This window comes from Lepisosteus platostomus, chromosome 13, assembly GCF_059453375.1.
Source record: "Lepisosteus platostomus isolate fLepPlt1 chromosome 13, fLepPlt1.hap1, whole genome shotgun sequence".
NCBI classification, from domain to species: domain Eukaryota; kingdom Metazoa; phylum Chordata; class Actinopteri; order Semionotiformes; family Lepisosteidae; genus Lepisosteus; species Lepisosteus platostomus.
Window position 1 is genome coordinate 29,864,161 of NC_142623.1, and position 18,557 is coordinate 29,882,717.

General features: G+C 35.6%; 1 protein-coding gene across 2 annotated transcripts in view; it reads left to right on the forward strand.

Moving 5' to 3' along the window:
• The window catches only part of stk32a (serine/threonine kinase 32A), a 31,658-nt gene extending 13,884 nt beyond the window's left edge, over nucleotides 1-17,774 (forward strand). For both annotated transcript variants that reach the window (XM_088604067.1, XM_088604068.1), the window contains exons 6-13: nucleotides 6,523-6,560; nucleotides 8,821-8,910; nucleotides 10,474-10,577; nucleotides 11,030-11,146; nucleotides 11,820-11,945; nucleotides 12,218-12,346; nucleotides 15,544-15,608; nucleotides 16,573-17,774. In XM_088604067.1, coding sequence (XP_088460193.1) covers nucleotides 6,523-6,560; nucleotides 8,821-8,910; nucleotides 10,474-10,577; nucleotides 11,030-11,146; nucleotides 11,820-11,945; nucleotides 12,218-12,346; nucleotides 15,544-15,608; nucleotides 16,573-16,687 — 784 coding nt within the window. In that variant the 3' untranslated portion in view covers nucleotides 16,688-17,774. The remainder of the gene's footprint in view (nucleotides 1-6,522; nucleotides 6,561-8,820; nucleotides 8,911-10,473; nucleotides 10,578-11,029; nucleotides 11,147-11,819; nucleotides 11,946-12,217; nucleotides 12,347-15,543; nucleotides 15,609-16,572) is intronic.
• Nucleotides 17,775-18,557: the final 783 nt, after the last annotated feature.

An 18,557-nucleotide genomic window follows, 5' to 3' on the forward strand; every position in this document is an offset into this window, starting at 1 on the left:
AACAATACACTATTGAGATAGGGAGAAGAGAGCCCAAAAGGTAGGAGTATACTTTATCTTTATAGGAGTATACTATCTTTATGTTTCATAGGAGTATACTCCTGCCTTCTTTAAATTTCTTTCAGGTTATGCTTGTAATGGCCTGAATTACAAGGTAAAAATAAAGAACCCTGATGGTTCTCATGTAAAAAAAAAACAACAATAAAACTTCAGTGGTGTAAAATGAGTCCCAAGGGGTGAAACACAACATATGTAACAGATTCTCTGCAATTAGGCATGTGATTAACAGAGAAACTCAAGGTACAAAACAAGGTGAAAGAAATAATATTTTTACACTGTAGGACTCTAGAGAAATAGGACTATGAGGTATTCATGAGTAATGTACAGTATTTGCAATGTACTGAAAGCCTGATTGAAATTTGAAAAGAAGTCTCTAAAGAAAGTTTGATACAACCATAACTGTTTATTCCCTTTTGAATAGCTTCCCTTATTCTGTGTATCTTTCTTACACAAAAAATAATTATTTGTGTTTATAAGAAAATTCACTGCTTTTTAAGGGGATTTTATAGTAATGTTTCTTTGAAGAATAGATCATCTCCCTTACTCTGCTCTCCCCATTCTGAAACTGTCCTCAAACTCAATGTATTGAATACTAGATACTTGAAATGTCAGATGAAACCTTGACTTAATGTCCTCTATTTGGGTAATTCTGTCTTAATTTTTCTCATTGGCATCAGAAACTCTAAATTTATCTTTAATTTGGTCATTCACCCTTGGTGGTGAATGTGTCCATTTACTGTAAGTTTCAAATGCTTTTAACACTACTACGCTAAGCCAAAATACAGAACCTAGAAGGAGTTGTTACATTCTTATGAGTTTAACTGTACTATTAATATTAATATAAAACGACTTACATGTGTCATATTTAGAGAGGACTATATCTTTCATGGGTCATGCAAGGAAATTGAGGGCTGTTCAGAATCACAAATAATCAAAGTTAATTATTACAACATATATGAAAATGCTTTAAACTTTAGGAAAGAATATCCCACAGTCCTAAATAAAGTCAAAGCAGGACATCTTCAAACCAGGCTAATTACTGTACATCTGGAGTGAATCTGTAAAAAAGATGACATTTTAAATCTGATTGCTCACTTGGGTTTTGGGTTTTGGGTTTTGAATACAAAAAATAAGACAATATATTTAAAATGAGCAAGTAGAGCAGTGTACAGCCAAGAACAAATTTGAGCTTTGATAACAAAAGTAAAAAGAAAGTAACATTTACATTCTCAGGAAGGCACTTGGTCCTGTGATCTTGCCTTGTTTACTGTATGTACTGTAAAATGTATCTCTTAATATTTTGGTGACTCTGCACAAGGTGATTGACAGCACTGACAGCACCTTTCCATATTTTATAAGCACTAGCAGAAAAGAAACTCTGAAACATACAGTATAAGTATTAATGGCATGCTGAACATTACATTGAGCACCATGGAGAAAATGAATGTAATAAAATGACATCGATGAAGTGTTTATGTTTATTTAACAAGTCTTTCTTGTTTGGTCTTCTTCCATCTTTGGAGAAGCTGGCTGTAATTGCCTTTTCTGCTAAAACAATTTAGTGTTTAAATCACAATTTTATTTTTTTTGTTTTTAACTAGATCCTCCTGGATAATAATTACTAGTAACAGAAACTCTGTAGTCAATGCCTTAAGTTTTTTTTTTGGTCAATGAGCATCCACCAGACAGTTCCAGATCACATTATTTTAAACCTGAAACTTCAGATAATTCTCCTAGAGAGTTACTCATTACTGTGATTAACCTGGAAAGTTTCATTTACTACAGCCCACCATTGCAAGGGTTTGTTAATCAGCGGGCTTTCTGCATCTACAGTACTACTGAATTGAATGAATCTTTTACAGGCAGAGATAATTCTGTTTTACCTCCCAAACACCTACTGAAGTTCTTGTATTACGTGAAAGTGTAATGCTCCATTGTGTACTTCTTTAGTGTAATTGCATGACCGAAAAGTATGGGCTTTAAGGAAGTATTTTCTCAGAGGTGTCTTATCTTCAGGACAGGTGCTCAGCAGCACTTGAGTTAATCTAACCTGTACCTAATGACACACAGAATGTGCATTGTTTGCCTTAAAGGCATCACAGTCATCTGACCCCTAGTCTTTCCCCCCAGCAGTGCCAGGATGATTAGGTTACAGGGTGCTCATCTCGGTTACAAGGTTCATTTTAAAAAGTGATGTAATTAGGCCATTAGATCCAGGTAATAGGTTGTTAGACTAGTGGAGCCTGACAAAAGGTGAGCAGATCAGTTGCAGCTCTTTACCATACTCTAGCTTACAGGATGTATAATGAGATTTGTTCTATGGGTGGCTCAAGAATGGATAACAGCAGTTTTATGGAAACAATTTGCCCTGGAATGAAAAGGAAAACACTGCTGTGGTCCTACAGTATCTCTGTCATCTCCAGCCTCCAGGAGGGGGTGCACACTAATGCCAAGTCCCACTCCTCCTGCTCACACCCTGGGAGATTGTGCTCTGTGACCCTGTCGAGTCAAATTACTGTTTTGTAACATATACCGCTCCTGAATGTTTTCTCGCCTAATGAAAGCTATGCTCCCAGTAGATTAAGCTCTATCTATTGGTACATTTCCTTCTTAGGAGATGAAGAAGTAATTTTGTTCACAACATCCTGAAACAAATGATGTTTTAATCATTTAAACCCCGTGCACTGCATAAAAATGTCTATCTTCATGTATCCACATTTTCTGAACAACACAAATTTGAACTGACAAAAAATATTTAAGACCTATGAAGCAAGTGTCTTGTATTTATAGTTTCTAAAGGGCACAACATAAGATCTTTGTAAAGTGAGTCCTTGACTTAACATACATTTGATGTCATGTTCCAAGTACTTGTCTCTTTTCTTAGAACAAAAAACACTGGCCTCTCTGATATGGCTGGATGTCACTGATTGTCTGCCATGTGTTAATGTAGAATGCCAGAAAGAATTGGTCCTTTAGGAATGAGAGAATGTGGGAAGATAAACTAAATCCTATATTCAACCGATACAATAATTGTGACACATTACATGTTATACATGCTGCAACCCTGAAATTCGTATTGCATGCCATTACTTTAAAATGCTATTAACTCTTGTATAGAAACAACATCTATACCAGCTGAACTGCAAAATTGGTTAATTCAAAGTTATGTACTGAAAATCTTGTGTAGTTAAACTAATCTGTGTATTTTGAAGTCCTTTTATACATGTAGTCAACTTTTGTAAAACTATATTGGTGATAATACTTAATCTGTTATCACTTATCTTACTGCACTCTATAAATCAGGCACAATATTATCTGTTTGGAACTGATGCAGAAATTTCTAATTGAGGGAGAAAAATAGTTGCATCTGGTAATTAACTAGAGGTGCAGTGCAAGTGCCAAATGGGGCCCATGTAAGGCACAGCTGTCAAGTTTTAAAACCTCAAGATGTATAAATCATTGCTGAAAGCCACATAAATTGAAAGACCAAAAGGTGAATATTTACTATTGGTTATTTCTCAGAAGCACGGGGAAGCTAATTATGGTTCGCCTGAGGAAAATCACAGAACCTATAAGGTGAAATTAAAGGACCAGCAATGAAGACAGTGACGCACACAGTATAATAAGCTGTTTCACTTAAGGACCTCTGGTTCAAACGAGAAACGGAATAAGACGATAAATGAATGCATGGATCATATCATATCATATCATATCATATCATATCATGGGGGTGACACGGTGGCACAGTGCTTAGCATTTCTGTCTCGCAGAATTTGATCCCTGGGTATTGTTCCTGGAGTGCTGTCTGAGTGGAGTTTGCGTGTTTTCACAGTGCTTGCTTGGGTTTGTTCTAGTTTCTTTCCTCAGTCCAAAGATATACTGGTGCTGTAGGTTAATTGGTTTCTGGGAAAATTGGCCCTGTTGTGAGTGTGTGCATGTTTCACCTGTGATGGACTGGCATTCCGTTTAGAATGAATCCTGCCTTTTGCCCATTTCTTCCTGACAACATGACCCTAAATTAGATGAAGCAGTTAGAAAATGGATGGATTATATTATGGAAGGGAGTATTCATCTGTTGCTGAATTAAAAGATGATAGTCAGCCTACCGTATGTTTTTTGTGAAGATAATGATAATAAAGGTATTAACAGAATTTCCGTTGCCGAATCAAGTCAAGAATATATATACTGTACACTCCTTTTTTCTAACAGATAATCCACTCTGCTCCTTTGGTGAATTTAGGATACATAATATTGGATGCTTAGCTTATTATATAATTTCCATGGCCAGTAGGAAGAATTTATTTGGTACGATTAAACTGGTGTCATCCAGCTTTTAAGGTTTAGCCTAAGACCAGGGTCATCACTTTCAAATGAAAACCTCACCACCTATTAAGCACATTAATAAAAGTGAAGTGTTCTGAATAGAAATCAGAATATCATTGTTAATAATGGGGTGTGGCAGGAATGCTTGAGCAGTTATTATTACTTATGCAGTTTATAGAACATGTTGGCTATCTGACCGCAAGCTTGGGTTCTGAAAGGACCATATTGCCATATTGCCATGTGAAGAAACCTAGCTAGTGTACATCTACTTGCCCTGTTGCTCCTATAGTGTTTAAATGTGATCATGCCCTTTCAAAAGAACATAGTTTCCCTTATACTTCATTTGAAGGAAATGCCAACTAATTAAATGTAACAACTGTGGCCTTTTTCACCTCCCTCCTGCCTCTGTCTCTCTGAAGCAAACTGCTCTAAGCTCAGTGAGGGATCGGGACCATTTCATTCTCTGATCTTTGATATGTAAATTGTACTGTCTTCAGTTTAGGCCTTTACAGTCAGAAGTAATACACATACAATCACCTTGAAATCTATTCTAATCTAATCTAATGTTACTGCAGTGCACAATAATCTCTGGTTTCTCTGTTGTATTCTGTTTAGGGTTGGATGTATTAAGGTGCATTTCCACTAATAAAACTCAGTGAGACAACGCTATGAATCACTGTATATTCATTGGCACTCCAGTTGATATTAACAAATAAAGGTCATGCTTAGTTCATGTAAATATACACAGCTTCAAAGGAAAATATCACTTATTTATACAGTATATGTGTGGTTAAGAAAAATAAAGTATATGGATTTGGAATATTGCTAAAATGTTTTGGCGTACTTCTGAATGTTCACTCATGACAGACCATGATAACCCTGAATGACTGTAACCGTTGCATCAGCGGGAAATGTGTTACAGTGGGGACTTGATTCAGCATCCAACCAAAGGGGCAAACTAGAGTGAATTTCACATTGAAATGTAAAAATAAAGAAGAAAGAACACAAGGTTTCAGATGAACTATATATTTCTAATATGTTGTAATACCTTTGTAAATCTCTTGCAGTTATAAGGGATACGTTTCTTTTGATGCTCAAATACATATGTATTTAATTATGAAGATTCTTTAGGTATAGCCAATATTACATTCATACTGAAATTTCACTTTCCTTTTTAGACCACGTCATTTTACACCGACCACTGAAGACTTTTTTTTTGTGTGTAAAGGTATCAATCGGGAAGGGTGATATATAAAATGAATGAATAGAAAGAACTTACTAGTATGGCTAGCTCACTGTTTGATAGCATTCCGTTAGTCTGTTGACCAAATAATGCACCTTAACAAACTCCTTTTACTATATTAATTCATTTGATTCACTGCCTTGAAAGTCAACAGATGTCTTCTTGGTCTGAGAAAATATTTTGAGTCTTTTCTAACAGCACTCTGAACTTAGATCAATTTCTTTTCTGAACTGTCAGGCCCCATTAAGTGCAAACACGTTTGTTTAAACCATGGCTTGCTAATTATGGGTGCTCTCATGCCAGGAAGTAATAACAAATCAGAAAAAAACAGGGCATCTTGTGCTGAGCATTTTCTGAGCAAAAACCTCTTTATGTTCCAGAAACTAGTTACGACTTACTTATAGTCACTGTCTGCCTCTATAAAACACCTAGGCAGTTTGGGGTGAAATATGTGTATTTTCAAAGCTTCAAAGTGTATAAACAACTACAAATGCACAGTTGCTTTATAAGTTTTTTATATACAGTAATGATTTTCTTTAAAGATAGAATTGATTTATCACAGGGGGGATCATCAGTTATTATTAAAGATTCATCATTTCCTCATAGTCTAATTTAGGTTAAAGGATTTGACTGTCGGTATAATTAACTGTACAGACTGGCTTTGTTTTTAAGCTAAACAGTTTTGTTCTGGAGCATTGAGGGCAAAGGTGATTTTTCTTTAATGTTAAGGGTTAAGAGTTAATGTACCTTTTTTGCTTCTAATCATTGTCTTACAATTTTTAGAACAAGAGATATCCATTTGGACTGTTGGCACTATGCCTTTTGAATGATGGTAGTCTTTATCTACAGTATACTGTAGGTATCAGACTGAGTTAATGGTGATTCTTTCCCTACAGGGACATTAAGCCAGACAACGTTCTGCTTTGTGAACATGGTAAGTGCTTAAAAGCATGTGTATTATGTTATGTCATTCCTGGATTTTTTTTATCTTGCTAGAAAAAACCGACATGTTGAGAAAAGGGCAGCCTTTCAATTGTTTATTGTGTCTCCTAAAAACGAAAACTCAGTTTCATAGCTACTGATATTACATGTTTGTAGCTGCAGATCTTAACATAGCAGAATAAAAGTTTCAAAACTGCGTTGCTAATGCATTAGTGCTCTCATGAAGATGTACATCTAGGAGGCTTTTGTACCAATTATGACGACAGAGTGCAGGCTGTCAGCTGAGTAAGGGAAACAATAATGTTCTGTCAGCGTCCTGTAGTTGTTGTCAGGGAAACAAAGAATATCCGTCGCTGCATAATGCAAACTGGGATAATCCTTTGCCAGCAGCAAATTACACTTTGGATGTTAATGTCTTGAATCATTGATTTAAATTTCAAATGGTGGTTCCCATAAAGTGTTTCTTTCTGCATTCACTAATAGACAAAAGATCAATTTAGACTATATACTCTATGTGACAGCAAAACTAGGAACCCAGAGGAAAAAAAGGCTTTTTGGCGAGCCAAGGTGTGTTCCTCAAAAGGAAATATTTAGCTACAGGACTATACAGTTTCTTCTTCTTTAAACATGCCTCCCTCCCTTCCTCCATTCTGATCTCAAACTTCTCTAAATTTTTATTTTCAATCTCGACCAGCAGAATGCTCTTCAAATTCTATATACAGTAGATGTATAAAATCAATTGGCCCTCATTTCACAGATAGGTTAACAGCCAATACCTAAATATATCATACATTTAAAGTAATTACTCTTGGCATAACATAAGCAGTTGAATGACAAAAACAATTTAAGCAAACCAAAACTTAAAATTACTTGGTCATTTTTAAACTAGAGATATACAATTCTTTGAAGGAACTGCTGTAGTAAGCAATTTGCTTCAGGAGAAGAGGATAATAAATGGATTTTATAGATGCCCTATATGATAACATTTCTGAGGGTAGATAATTTTTATGTCAAACGCTTCAGTGAAGTTAAGGACTTGGCAGGTTGAAAAAATATGTGTGTACTTTGATGCTCAACGGTGCATACAGTTCACAGGAGATAAATGATGATTTCAACACATAAAGAAATAAAAGTTACTATCTGTGTAACTCATGCCTGCCAAGGATGAAAGTTACACCTTATGCTTTTACAACTATACTTATTAATCCACACAAAGCGATTTGAATTGAAACATTTTTCTCTGATTTGTTTTAAATGAATGCTGAATATACATTCTGTTATTTACTTTTTCCATATACTATATTTGATTACTTGCAACTAGCAGAAAACACAGCATAGTCAATTTTAAATGTGCTCAGTTCTAAGGTAAGAAAGTGAAGTAGGAAAAAATGAAAAGAGCATTTAATGGAAAAAGAACAAATGCTTTTCACTTGCCATAACCCCCTTGTGTTAAACCAGGGATGAATACAATCACATGCACATTTCCAGAGAAAGTTTTTTTTTTCATAATCTTCTCCAGCTCTCCCACAAAACTTTATCTTTTGTATCTCTCACTACAGTGCTTCTGTGTGCATGAATGCTTTTCATTATTTGCCGTGCTGTTTTATATTCAGAATGTGGCTATCATTGCGAATTGATCAGGGACACTCAGTTTAACGAGTTTTGGCTCCGCAACAAAATATTACTGTAGGGAGGACCAGCCATACAGTACGTATCTGTGTCAGTAATAATCCCTGCCTGGTTTTTCTTATTTCAACAACTTACAACAATGGCAAAGCAAGGTGACACTGGTGAGAAGCAGCTTCAGTTTCACCAGACGCGGGCTATGCAGGTGTTCAGACACATCATTGACATTTACACACTCCAGTTTTGCTCTTTGCAGTGACAATACATACTGTATGTGATACCTACATCAGAGGGCTCTCTCATGTAATTCTGGCTTGTACCTCTGAGGACAGCCAGTCTCTCTGTCTAAAGTGTATTGACTCGTTTATGATATTTATCCAGAAATTCTAGTGTGTTCTTTGAAATCATTTATCATCAGATTAAGAAATGCATTGGAACTTCACCTATACTTGATATTCATATTTTAAAGTCAATGATGAAAGTGGAATTCCCAGATATTTCTGTGTATGGCAGGTAGTCACACATCGTTCTGAGTTTATTTTGTGATTGTACATGACAGGTGTCATGTAAAATACCATCCTCACAAGGATAAATACCCTGATTTTTTCCCCTGTTGTATCTTCCAGGCCATGCACACCTGACTGATTTCAATATTGCTGCAATTGTGAAGGATGATATGCGGGCTTCTTCTATTGCTGGGACAAAGCCCTATATGGGTAAATACTGTCTCATATGCTACATGAAACAGCTTTTCCTTTATGGGGTACTGCATTTCTAAATCACTCTTAGGAACAAGTAATAGGTTTATTCCCTGCTGAAAAAAAGAAGAAAGAGAACACAACGTTTGGGCCGTGGAGCCTTCTTCAGGTGTCTTCTTCAGGTGTCCTTTGCAGCCTACGCATGCTGACGCAGCTACCCACCTGAACTAAATCACTCTTATATATGTGAAATGAAACAAAATATCATCATCACCTAAATAAACTAGATTAGCAAAACCATTTGTTCCTTATAATGAGGAGAGGAAAACAAATCTATGTATTCATTTTATTAATGAGTGTAATAAACAGAAAGCTAAAATACTGAACTTGAATTTTATTAAGATACAGTATGTCATATAAAGGTGAGGTAAATGTTTTATTTTCCCTAATGTCTTTGGTTTTTTTTTTCTGCATAGAAAACAGATTCAGAAATTCTAAAATCTCTAGTGTTAAACCTAAAGACTCTGGTATTCTGCCTCCCTGGTATGTGAGTAAATGATACTTTTCTCAGTTCTCCTTCAGATACTGATTTCTTCAAATTTAATTCATTTTCTGTAATTTTATTGAACGAAGCTTCTACTGTAGCTTATTATTCTCCAGATAATGCATTTGGTCAGTCTCCTTGCAGTTCCTAGTAATCAAATACAATTTAATCGGATTATTGTTGGGTCTAAATATTGTGTAGATCCCCCCTGAAGGAGATGTGTCTGGTGGGATAAAAGTAAATAAAATGACTGATACATGTTTTTACTGGGACTGACAGAACAAAATCATTAATGATACAAGAGGCTGAGGTTAAGTTTTTGTTAGCATCGGTTCACTGAACTGAGGCTTCAATAGGGTATTAGAACAAAATCTAAATAAATTAATTAAATAAGAAATCTTTTCTGTACTTATGGTTAATGAGATAAGTGACCAGAAGAATAATGTCTTGGTAATTACTTCATTTCACAACAATTGATTATCACTTACTCTTAGATGAGATTTTAATTTTACACTTCATTTTATATTATTTTATTTATTGCATATTTTTCAATTTTAAATTAATATTTTGTTTCTTTAGTGTGGTAGTTTTGTTTTAACCACTATTAAAGCCTCATAAAAGCAGTATATCAGATATTATTCCAAAACCATTCATAGATACTGTATATGTGTGTACATATAGTATATCTGTGAGCTAGAGACAATATAGTACATGTACTGTATATATTTTTGCAGCCTCCTCATAATTTGACAAGCAGCATAGTTTAAAACAATGTATACCATATTCCATTATACTTCCTTGTTCTCTGCATAATCCTACATTTCACTATGCTCTACCAACTAGATAGACTACTTCTTCATGACTCTTAAATGTGTCTTCTTTACTGTTTATGATGTCACTATGCTCTGCTCCACTACTCTGCTTTTACCATAATAAAAACATCAGTAACAATAGTCCTTGCCACAGAACACAATAAAAATGCCTGCAAAGATAATCACTAAGATTACTTAACACTCATCTCTGTGCTCTTTTTTCAGCTCCTGAGCTGTTCCAGCCTTTTGAAGGGACTCACCCAAGTTATTCCTTCAACGTAGATTGGTGGTCCTTAGGAATCACTGCCTATGAGCTCTTAAGAGGACAGGTACAGACACCTGTGCACTTTTGGGTATTATTTTCTCTTGGTGAAATACTGTATCTGCCATGCAAAAAATATCTTGAATAACTCCAAATGATAAAACATGGTAAAATAAATCAGCATAAAGGCTGAGAGCATTCATTGGGAACATCAGATCTACTGTTGCCTCATCCCTTTTACTGTACCTGTCTGTGAATTGGAGGAGTGTCACAACATCAACAGATACAGCATTGTACAGTATGTCACTCAATGTCAGGACTCTGTGGGCCACACAGATAGTGAGATATGACAGAATTATTCAAGCAACAGAGCCTACTATAACAAATGTTCCTACCTTGTCAGAAAAGTCTGTTTGATGCTTGCAAAGCATCATATCAAAAATTATTTTCATGACTTGTTTTTCTTTCTTGAGCTGGAGATTTCTTACTGCAGCCTATATATCTAAATTTCTTTACTAGAGACCCTATGTAATGCGATCCAGTACACCTACAAATGAGATTCTACAGGCTTTTTACACCAGCAATATCAACTACCCCTCATCGTGGTCGGCAGAGATCAAATCCCTCTTGAGAAAGGTAAGGCAACCGAATTAGAATTACAGTTAGGTGTAAGGTATTGTCAGCAGCTGTAAAGCAGAAAATAGAAAGTAGCCTGTCGTCATCACTTCATCAAACAAGTGAAATGAAGTACATGATGTAGGTATTCTATATCATCAGTGATGTGAAGATGTCATTCAATAGAGAAAATCTCACGGACATCCAAAGGGACTAACCGTGGGGAGCAGGAGAGCGGAAAAAGACCCATATGCGTAGCGGCGAGACGGGAAAAAGGCCCAGGCTCATTAGTGCAAAGAGTTCAGGAATGCCGTATAGAAACCTATGCCCTCAGGGAGCGGACGTGGGGCGCCCTGGTGCTAGGCGGGTCTCAGGACATCCGAACGTCAATGCTGAGCCAGGACAGAGTGCAAGACCCAGAAATATATAGCCCAAGGGAAAGAGAGGGACAGGAAGGACAGCAGACCGGAAACTAGGGACAGGACAGAGAAGGAGCGCCCTCTGGCTGCAGAGGGCATGACAGAAAATAGTTTGTTCTTTGCCCCCCCAAGAGTAGCATTGCCATGAACTTAGCTGTTAGTTTTCTTAAGTAAGACATTCTACTTTTTATTAAATGGAGTGTTGTAGCCACTTGCATTTTACAGTACATTTGCAGTTTCTAAGGTCTGACCATTTGCCATATTGTCTTCTTCAGTTGCTTTGCATCGAGCCAGAGGATCGAATTTCATGTTTGTCCCAGCTGCAGGATGTCCCTTACTTGTTGGATGTGAATTGGGATGCAGTTCTGCAGAAACAGCTACCTCCAGGGTTCATTCCCAATGCAAGTTTAACTTATTATTATTTTTATTTTTTAACCCATGTCTCCAGCTAAATTACCTGGAAATTCAAGAATCTCTAGGATTTCTTTGATAAACACTATTGAGATCAGTCACTATTCACAAAGTATGTATCAAGGTGGGCTTTCATAATTATTTATTATTAAATTATAATTACCACTGATTTACTGCTATGGACAATAATTACAGTTCATTACAGCTGTGCAATTCTAGCAGTTCTGTGTGTTTTAAAACTTGTTCTTTTTTTCTACCACAGAAACGGAGACTGAACTGTGACCCGACATTTGAACTGGAGGAAATGATTCTGGAGTCCAAACCTCTCCACAAGAAAAAGAAAAGACTGGCTAGAAAACTGAAAGAAAACAATAAGGATAACTCCCCTCAGGTTAGACTAAATCACGGATATTACAGTGGCTGTGAAAACCTATTTGTATTAAACTGAAGTCAGAGATACGTAAAAGCATAAAGGACTTCAAACATATGCTGTTGTCTTTGCTGATTTCCCATTAGACCTAAATGTAGTTCAGAATGAAAGAAGATCATATTATATATCTACTGTACATTCAGGACTTAGAGAAAGTGTCGAATCATTCTACTCTTTTTCATCCAATAATCATAAATTACTCTTGTCTGGTAGATTTTTTTTGTGCCAGCAAAGCAGCAAAGGCTAATTTAATATCATACTAAGAGAAGATGATCAGCATTAAACACATTATTTTATTAATTCTTGTATTAATGGAGAGGGTCAGAGAAGCTGGCATCAGTGGTTTAATTAAAGTAGTTTTCAGTTTTGGTCATTTGTCAAATGCCTCATGCTTGCTTGTGTCTTTTCAACTGACATGTATTGATAAGGAGACACTTTACTGCTGTGCTGTGTCTTTCCAACCTTCATGCTGTTTCAGTAGCCCCAGTCCTTTGTGTATAGACTTATTACACATGCAATTGATGATGCTCTTACAGAAGTGCAGAAAAGGGTGAAGTTTGTATGGTCTTGAAGCTACAGGTATCATATACCTAACTCAGAATGCAGTTCTGAGTTTTGTAGTACTGTACATGATCTTCCACATAACTTAAATAGTATAGGTAGCATGGATTTATATTGTTGATTGATTTGGTGTTCTCTGTTTTGGTGTTCTCTGTTTTGTAGATTACTTTAAAAATCACTTTAGGGAGTAGTGGAATAATTATACTACAGGCTGTTCCCAAAATGATCAAAATTGTATATTCAATTTTTTCACATCTGGAACATTGTTTGACAGAATCTATGCAAAACTAAAATTAACTGATTTTAAATGTCTGCTAGTTTTAAGTATTGTAACTAAACAATGTGCATAACTTGGTATGACTCTCTTAGCCATTAGGACCATGATAACAAGGAATTACAAGGCTTTTCATGGTGTACACTATAGTGTCCCCTAGTGGTTATATTTTGCATACAAGCACCTTTCCTGTATCATAAAATAGTGCCTTTAAAATATGTGTATGCAGTTGTCAATACCACATTCAGTTTATTATTTTATTTAACTTAAATAAGTACAGTGCTTTAATGAGTATCAGTAAATAAAACTGTGCACACCATACTGAGCACTATCAATCAATGTTTTTGTGAATTGGTACAATTTGCTAATAGCAACTTAGTAAAATATTGAAGAATGGCACACACTGAATGGTAATGTGAACAGAAAAGCATTTCATAACACTTGCTGTGAATTTCAAACCTCTGCAACTAAAAAGTAATTTACACAATTCATTGAGATTCTATAATCTAATTATTGTCTAATGCTGTGGCTTGATGCAGCTAGATCTGAAAAGCCACAGAGCTATAGCTGTAAAAAGGAAAGTGTTTAGTGACTAAGTAGAAATCTTGGCAAATTAAACCAGTTAAGGCAATGATTGATCTGATTAAGTAATTAAAAGGTTAAATGGATAAAAAACAATAAGATCCTGTATTTCTTCATGATGTTCATTACTAATCTTGCATTCAACAGTATGAACTTATGGAGAACATTGTGTCAGTCTTCTCTCAATTTACTGATATGGTTAAGGACTCAAAGAATCACATTTATGAGAACAACTGCAAACTAATATCTTTGAGAATTAACAATGTATTGTGCAATTTGTTTCCTTTTTCTATTTGCTCCATCTGCTTGAATGGTCTAAGCAACAAACTTTAACTTTTTTCTTTTCATAATTAGCATTTCTGATAAAAAAAAACTTTAAATACATTGAGCTCTACTTTAAAACACAAGTGGCTGCTTATCACTGTGCTGTACTGAGGATGTAGTGATCAACTACAGTATATGCCACATGTACAGTAAGAATACTTGTGCCAGATGACAATTTTGTAAATTAAATAAAACCATACAGAATATACAGATTAACACGAGTGATTTATTTAGGTATTAGAGGTAATCTGGGACTTGTATTAAAGTACACTCTTTTAAAGTCCTCTCAGGAATGCAAGGCAACAAACCTGTCATTTCCATTTGCTGAAAAATGAAACAAAGGCTTTTGTTATGCAAAGGCTCAGAAACAATTGAAGGCGCCTTGCAGGAAATTGATTTGCTTAGACTTTAATTTAAAAAACACGAAGTTGGCACAATAAGACATTTTAAGACCAGGTAGCAGAAGTAATAGAAAATGCATAATGTTCATCAGCCCTGATGAATTCTTATTGTGTTTACAACAACTGCAGTCTTTTTTGCTGGAAAATCTGAAATCTACCATCAGCAGAGATGAACGTTAAGGTGTCTGCTCAGAATTGTTTTAGTCAATATAAAATGGTAAAACCAAATTTATTTTTGTTTTAAACACTAAAAGGAGCCTGCCCTATGCAGATACATATTGTAACTTGTGTGTCTATACTGTAACTAATCAGCCTGAGGACTGAAAGCCTGATTTTTCTAGAGTTCCAAGATTGTACCTTACACAGAGCAGATAACCAGAGTCTGTTCATTCAATCCCTCAAGACAACAATATTTATCTTTTTTTGTCTGTATCTAAGATTTTTTACCAATACTGAGATACCCCTGGAGATATCTGCACTGCTGGCAGTAAATGTGTCACATTAACAGTGTGAAAGGCATTGATGGAAACTGCCAGATAGGAGCAGACCTAATTTTGGAGCTTGTGTCTGCAATAGATCTGGAGAGATTTGAAGTGCCACCATGAGTATAAGAAACAAAGTTTTGTTGGGCTTCCTTAAAATGATACAGAGGGAAAAAACAACAGGGATGCAGAAATGCCCTGTGATGACCCGCTGTTATGGGAGCAATCAAAAATTTGGTTTTTCAATCTGCATTCTACCTTGAGCTTTTATATCAGGAAATTGATTAAGTTTCATCTGTAACCCTTACATTTGCCTGTAAGGTTTTGTTTGATGTCTTGTCTTTTCTCTCTGTGCTACTAGGTGATGGCATACAGTACAGCTGCCTGGTTTCTGAAGCTATTAATTTGTACTGTATCTTTTCACCATTTGGACGGGACATTATCTGGGTGTGGATGTAGAGATTTTATTAATGTAAAATGAAATATTAACTTTATACAAGTTCCACTATCACGTCTCTTTTTTTCAAACTGCAGAATGGACAGCTACAGCACCGTCTGGAGTGTGTTCAACGGGATTTCATTGTCTTCAACAGAGAAAAGTAAGCTTTGCTCATTTAAAATAAATTGTGCCCTTAATAAAAATAATAAGTAATATCAATGAGTAAAATGTTTTACTTACAAGCAACCAAAAACGTGTTATCTTCACAATGAGGGTTGCACTTTCTAAAACCTTACTGAGAAAAACTGTTGACCCTCTTTTTTCAGTTCCTCCAGCAGACACAAAGCCACTAACAAACACCGTGACCTCTCAGTTCACTCTTGACACCTTTGGTATAAATTTTTGTCAAAGCTGAGATCAAAAAGGATAAGTCTAACTTTTCTTTGGGAGAAGTGGTGAAGAAAGCTTGCCTTTGATGTACCTTATGCTTCTTGCATCACAAAACTTCTGTTCCAGCATTGTGGGACTTATATTTTGAGAGTCTGTATCAAATTTGGGCTTGCAGAGTAGCAGCTGGGATTATAAATATGATTTAGAATAAAAACAAACATCAGAGACATACAAGGGATGCATAAAATGACAAACAACAGACAAAAGTAAAAAATGAACGAGCATGGAGGAAATTCATGAATGACAAATCTTTCTTTCTGACAAGATTTATGCCTCTCAGTGCATCCTGAATATGTAATAGCAGCCACTGATGTGCTCCTCTAATGAACTGAGTAAGATGCCAAGTGCCCTTTCTCCTGCTTCATTTATTCTCTGGAAGCTTGGCTGACCTGCTGTTACCCAGCATCCTCTGTTCTCAATGGGCAGTGTGAGGGACAAGGAATTGTTAACTCAGCGTAATGAGGTTGAGCCAAGCTATTTACAGACTCTTTCAGTTTAAGATAGGATTTCACCACCACGCAATTAAAACAGAAGTTGTAAGATCATGTCCTTTTAGACTGGGTAATAAAATGTTTGCTGAGGAATTCTAAACAAACTGTTTCTATAAAAATATTGTACATGCACAACTTATGTCATATTGTATGTGTAACTAAATCTTTTTTTTTTCTCCTAAGGTTAAGGAAGGACAAGGAAGAAACAGGGATAAATGTCATTAAAGAGAAAGAAAAATATGAAGAAACAGAAGATGGCCAAAATAATAATGTACCAGTTGCTTGTATCTCAGTGTAGCCTTTTTTATCACCCCCTGTCCAGCTACAGCTCCTCAAATACTGTAGCTGTTTCTATGTGCTGTGCAGACTGCATAAGCACACAGCATTGTAGAAGGACTTACTGAGCCACTGCTACAGTACTAATTATATTTGACAAATCCACACAGATTCTTAAGTGTAAATAAGTAAACCCCAGGAAAAGGCGCATTGTCCTCCTTCACACAGACGTTGCCCACTTTGCGTGGAAATGAGCTGCTTCAAAATAAATCAGAAGTTACAAGTAAAAGTAAAATGGCTGAACAGAGGCCTCATTTGCCATGGCAAGACTTTAGTGTACAGGTTAGTTTCAAGTGAGTGACATTTCTACAGCACCCTTTTGACAGTTCTTGGCCCCTTGAAAATTAAGATTCCAACACAAAAAAAACAACTGCTTATGTTCTGAGATAGCCCTGATATCCAAAATACCTAGAGCTGTTCAGGTTTGTTAAGCGTCACTTTCTCATTCTATCACATGAATAGAGCAGTGAATTTGGTGAAGAACAGCAGCACCAGTAATGCAGTAATTGTATAATTATTGTTACTGAATTGCAATACTACATAACAAATGGATGAAACCTGATTATTCAGCTCAGGAATGATAAACCTTTTTTTTAAATAAAATATGTCTGCACTAGTTACAGGTCCCTATTCAGCTGAGTTCAGTTTTAGCTCTGTGTAAAGCTCAGACATTGCTAAACCACAAGCACCTGTTGAGTTTTGTGTCTCTCATAAACATACTTCATAGGATGTAAATGATTTCTGTGTTTACAGTAGAAGAGCAATAACAGCTTTGAATATTTGTATCTATCATTCATTTACTATATGTCTGTTTCACGTGATAAATTATGTATGTTTATTAAGGAAAGGCTGAACAGAATGGCGCTGATTTGAAAGATCAAGGACAAATGCACTTGTACTGTATGATGACTGTTGGCTTTATAGAGTTTGTAAATAGATATTTGTACTTTTAATCTGCACCTTTATGAGGAAAAAAAATATACCTGTTGCGTTTTCACTTAGTGTAAAAACCGGCATCGGTATCAGGTAAATAAAGAGGCATAGTACTACATCGGTGTTTTTAAAGTTCTTATCAAACCTTTACATTCAATGAAACTATAACACTACCACCTTGTGGTTTAAAAGAGAAACCGTGTCTCAATGACCGCTGCAGGCTTGCCAGGAGACCGAGGACAAATCAATTTCATTATGTACTAGACCAAAGCAGAGGAATAAGATTTAAATGAAGTGATAAATTAAGGCTTTTATCATATAATCCTATCTATCACAGTACAAAAAAATAATCAATAACATCTTTAAGGTTTTAATGAATTAGATATTATTTTGGCCTTTTTTTCAGTTTCATGTTCATATTCCACTAGCTAAGATAAAGAAAACCTTCTCTATATGAAATGGGAAATATACTGTACAGTGAATAAAACAGGTTACTGTCAGATTACTTGAAATATAAACTGTATCAATCTCTTCTTTATGGTCCATTCTGACCCCATGAGTTTTAACATAATACAAAAATGTGATTCTGAATTTCAAATTCTAGTGTTTTCTTTATCTTCTTTTTCCTTCAAGGCATTTACTTTCAATTTAGAACTCCAGTTAAACTGTCAAGCCATCAGTTATGTCAGTATTTACTGTAAAAAGCAAAGTTTTACAATGGATTAACAGTGTAATTTTAGAGACTAAATATGCACATACAATTAACATCCTTTGTCTCATGAGGACCTTTTCAATGAAGTCACGTGGAAATCTCAACCTTTATTTCACAATAACTTCAAGTAAGTAGACTACAATTGGTGAAAATAAGGTGGGGTTTAAAAAAATAAGGAGATTGAATG